This window comes from Macrobrachium rosenbergii, chromosome 3 (assembly GCF_040412425.1).
Source record: "Macrobrachium rosenbergii isolate ZJJX-2024 chromosome 3, ASM4041242v1, whole genome shotgun sequence".
NCBI classification, from domain to species: Eukaryota; Metazoa; Arthropoda; class Malacostraca; order Decapoda; family Palaemonidae; genus Macrobrachium; species Macrobrachium rosenbergii.
The window spans coordinates 90,541,403-90,546,402 of NC_089743.1; the positions used below are offsets into that span (position 1 = coordinate 90,541,403).

General features: G+C 33.7%; 1 protein-coding gene across 2 annotated transcripts in view; it reads right to left on the minus strand.

Annotated features, from left to right (window-relative positions):
- LOC136828747 (uncharacterized) overlaps positions 1-5,000 on the minus strand; it is a 25,190-nt gene that overhangs the window by 1,510 nt on the left and 18,680 nt on the right. For both annotated transcript variants that reach the window (XM_067086965.1, XM_067086959.1), the window contains one exon: positions 4,393-4,543. In XM_067086965.1, the coding sequence (XP_066943066.1) occupies positions 4,393-4,543 (151 nt within the window). The remainder of the gene's footprint in view (positions 1-4,392; positions 4,544-5,000) is intronic.

Below are 5,000 nucleotides of genomic sequence, written 5' to 3' on the forward strand. Positions count from 1 at the left end.
TGCTTCAGGGGTTGAAACCACAGACCAGAGTCTTCAGAAGCAATTCTGGACAAAGGATCATCAAGGAAATTGCATCGCCAAGAAAAGTATTTGGTTTTTTGTCATTTTTTAATGTTGCTCTTACCTATGTATTTATTAGTTTATTTATTTATGTATGTATTTTTGATTGATTTATTCATTTTCAAGTGTTTCTTTTCATTTTTTTTTCTTCTTAGCAGCAAATCACAAAATGTTACCCATTAAGAAACGTTTGGGTATTTTCTTTCTTGCATTATAATTCATGATACTGATACCGATACGAAAAGAACATGTTTGCTTTTTCCTATTCTTTTTATCTTTAAAGAATAAATACAATTGTATAAAGCAAAAGAACAGAGGATTTTAAAAAGAATGAGAAAGAAAACATGCAGACGAAAAATCTAGACTGCTCATCTAATTACAGGATTATTTTCAATAGTGAAATTATTCAAAACACTGACAGATCTTTGGTGGCTAAACTGTTGTGATGAATCTGAATGATGGAGATGATTTGTTTCTTGATAATTTCCTATCCCGATGGTCTTTGACCCCAAATATGCTTAAAAAAGATTGACTTAACAGAAGTGGTGTAGCCTGTAAATTTTCTTATTAGGTTAATGTCCAACAACCCTAGCTAATATAATCTCAAGCATAATACGTTCCTCTTTAATTATTCAAATTTTGTATCATCTTGATAATATATTTTGTATTATGTTGCATCTCCATTTTGTATTTGTAATATATATATATATATATATATATATATATATATATATATATATATATATATATATATATATATATATATATATATATATATATATATATATTATATATATATATATATATGTATGTATGTATATATATATGTATACATGCATGCATGTATGTATGCATGTATGTACGTATATGGCAACAACACTCGAGGAAGCACGAATACAGTTATTCACGCCACAGCACATAACTCCCGACAACCGCTTCGAAACCGTAAATCGTTCCCTTAACGAGAAAAACTTGAGTCGTAACCCACTGACCCGAGAAAGAGTAAAAAAAAAAAAAAAAAAAAAAACATTACTCTAAATTTAAATGTCTGAATTTTTTTTAACCGTGTAAGATTTTTTTTTTATGGCTCTGCAATTTAGTTATTTGGAAGCGGAAAAACATTAAATGCTTTATTGCTCTTAGTTGGTGTTACCTGCATTCTTCCTTTTACAACTCTGGTCTAAGCACGTGACGTGTCTGTTGCTATTTTCCGTTATTGGAACCTATCGTACCTGAACCCATAGAATACCTGTATTTTTGCAGGACTTTTTAATGGTGGCGGCTTCAGACAATCGCATGCACACGTAAACACATTGAAAATGGATTATTGTTCACTCCGCTAAAGATTATTGACAAGTTTCAAAAAATCGTAAAGGTTAAGATCCCTCTTAACTCTGAATCAAAGGAGAATTTCTGAGCCACGGTGGCGGCTTCAGACAATTGCATACACACGTAAACACATTTGAGATGGAATATTATTGTTCACTCCGCGTCAAGATTAGTCTGTCAAGTTTCAAAAAATAGTAAAAGTTAAAATCTCTTTTAACTCTGAAGCAAAGGAGAATTTCTGAGCGTCTCCATGGAGACCCGTCTCCATTAATTTTGTGGACATCAGCAATCCTCTCAGAAAGAGGCTCTTTATTGACTGTTTCGTTGCTTCTTCTGCCGCCAAGCTTTGAAATTCTTTTCATGATTCTGGTTTTCCTAATTCATAATCTCTCATTGTCACTTCCTTTTGCGCTCAAGACCCAACCCTCCTTCCTTTGTTGTCCTTATTCTCGTTCTGTTCGGACCTGGGCTAGGAAAGGGCGTTGGGCTGGCCTTTCTGTAGGGGTAGTTCTTAAAAACAAATTAGATTTTGTCCAAGGCAACAGAGGATAAGAGCTCAAAGGTATGTTACTGGTGCACTGCAACCAACATAAATCCCACCGTCACTGCCTGCAAAGACCTTAAGCATTATAGCGTGCAGAGGCTCTATCGTTCATCCTTTGTTAACACTTGGAAGCTCAATATCCAAAAAATCACCTGTGATAATGTGTAAATTACGACATGGGAGCTCGTTCTTTAAGATGGATTAGAATGACAGATAATAAGCTCAGTGGTGATCATAACTTGTCATTCGTTCCCAAAAATAATGCTTTCACATAACCCCCCACCTCATTCTCTCTCTCTCTCTCTCTCTCTCTCAACTTCGTCGAGATATGAATATTAATTTTCTTTTACCAAAGTCCACTTATTTCATTTTCTTTCTCTCAAGATGATTAGGATGTGGTCTACACACAAAGGGCCAGACAGAGAATTTAGTTAACGGTAATATGAAAGTAATGCAACTTAAATACATCTTGGAAATTGTTGCTTATTATGTAATGAAATGAAAATATTATATTTTATAAAATGAACTGTAAACAGAATGTTACATTACGAGATAGAAATATATCCGATAAATGAACTATGAATTGGATGCACATTGATACACACAAACACACACACACATATATATATATACACACACACATGAGTGTGTGTTATTTCGTAAAGTTTTTCATGCATATGAGTACGTATACTCTATACGCAAAAGAGTAATATATTCATAGAATGATTAGAGAGTAGACGGAAGTAAAGACAGACCCTGGAATGAAAGACTGATAGGAAAAGAAACGTTACTAAATAAAAAGAGAAATCATGAAAATGATTCGATGGAAAATAACGAACCCAGACATAACCAGATGTAAGGAAAATTCTCATGGACTGACATGACTGATAGATTTCGTAGAATTCGTAGAAAAAATGAAAGAAGTCTTCTTCTCCCGCTCCAGTCTGGGTAGCAACAAAAAGTACTTCGTACTGCATAAAAATCCTGGGGGAAAAGTTCGCCATTTCATCAAATTGGTAACCCAGATTTATGTCGACCGTAAAAATCTCTCTCTCTCTCTCTCTCTCTCTCTCTCTCTCTCTCTCTCTCTCTCTCTCTCTCTCTCTTTAAAATTCTGGGAAAATACATCACTTATCGAATCGGAAACCCGGAATTCTGTCGACCGTGAATGTAACCCTCTCCTCCTCTCTCTCTCTCTCTCTCTCTCTCTCTCTCTCTCTCTCTCTCTCTCTCTCTCTCTCTCTCTCTCTACAACATACGCTCATAATAGACACTAGGTAATTACATCCCTTGTAAGTTACATGGCCATTAAACTGTCTTGCCTTTTATGACCTAAAAAAAAAAAGAACACTTGAAAGGCCTAATAAATAACTGTCAACAAATTGCAGTATTTATTGCATCAGAGCGCCCCACAAGGAGCCACTACAGTCCTGTCAAAGCAACGAAGTCGAGATACGGGATTTTTTGTACTGTTCTTCAAACAATAACTTTATTCTAATAAATGTAATAATTGTATTTCATTAAAAATTTTCTTATTTATTTCCATGACATACACACACATATATACATATATATGTATGTATATATATATATATATATATATATATATATATGTATATACATATACATATATATATATTTATATATGTATATACATATACATATATACACACATATATATATATATATGCATAGATCTTCTACCCCTTTACAGAGACAATCTCCTAAAAATTTTAACCATCTACTTCTCAACAAATTTGTGGAAATCACCATGCCTCTCTCGTTAGTTGTAACTTCCAACATCCGACTCACTACCAGGTACATAATTCACCACTTAAATCAATGCATACATAATATTATTTAATAGGATCGAAGTCGGGATGATCAGCGCAGTATAAAAGCTTCCCGGCCGGTGGATTATATGTGTGACGTGCAATCCTTTTCACTTGGTAAATATTAAGGCATAAACTGACTAAATGAAAGAAATAAACTTCAGGTCTCATGCAGGATTTGAATTCGTGCCTTCCGAGTTGCAAGTACAGTTTTACCTACATCATTCATATATATATATATATATATATATATATATATATATATATATATATATATATATATATATATATATATATGTGTGTGTGTGTGTGTGTGTGTGTGTGTGTGTGTGTGTATATATATATAGATATAAATATATATAAATATATGTGTGTATATATATATAATTATGTATATATAGAAAGAGAGAGAGAGAGAGAGAGAGAGAGAGAGAGAGAGAGAGAGAGAGAGAGAGAGAGAGAGAGAGAGAGAGAGTACACAATATCACATTAGATATCAATTTAGGTAAATCCGACGGAAATCTATACCATAAACTTTTGGCGATGAAAGACTTTCTGCCCACCCCCTCCCCACCCCACCTCAAAAAAAAAAAAAAAAAGTAAATTTGGTCTTAAACTTCAACTCACGAGATCAAAGAAGTCATATTCTCAGAGTTGAGGGACCTGGCCGATGCTCCAACCTCGCAGACAATACGTTGTATACACTCGTCCGATTCAGTGGCGGCGAAGTAAATATTCATCAAGTGTTCGGACAGCTCGTTGACTGGTGATTCGGCTTCTGTAAAATAAGGGAAATATTTAATACAATGCACACGTATTATGCATACACAAAATTTATCATTTCATAGAACAGTTGCTAAGTTGATATATAATGCCTTGTTCTCGTTTTATGCATTAAAGAATTTCAGATATATAAAAATATTTCTACGTCATGCTCAGCAATGAAATTTTATGAGAAAAATCACACAAAAATCTTCATGCAAAGATTTTATTCACTAGTTAGTGACTGCATTCGGATGAAAAATCATGATGAACAATTTTCACCATTAAGTCGTAAACCGAAAAAGGTTTATAAAGTACTTACCATAAACTGAAACCAAGATAAGATTTTTGTTACAAAGTACTTCCCTAAAACGACAACTATCATCACTTCTGCTGATGACATTAATAATTATCATTATAAGAGCGTGCGGACCACCAAAGCAGATACAGTGACATTTGAAGAATTGAAATGG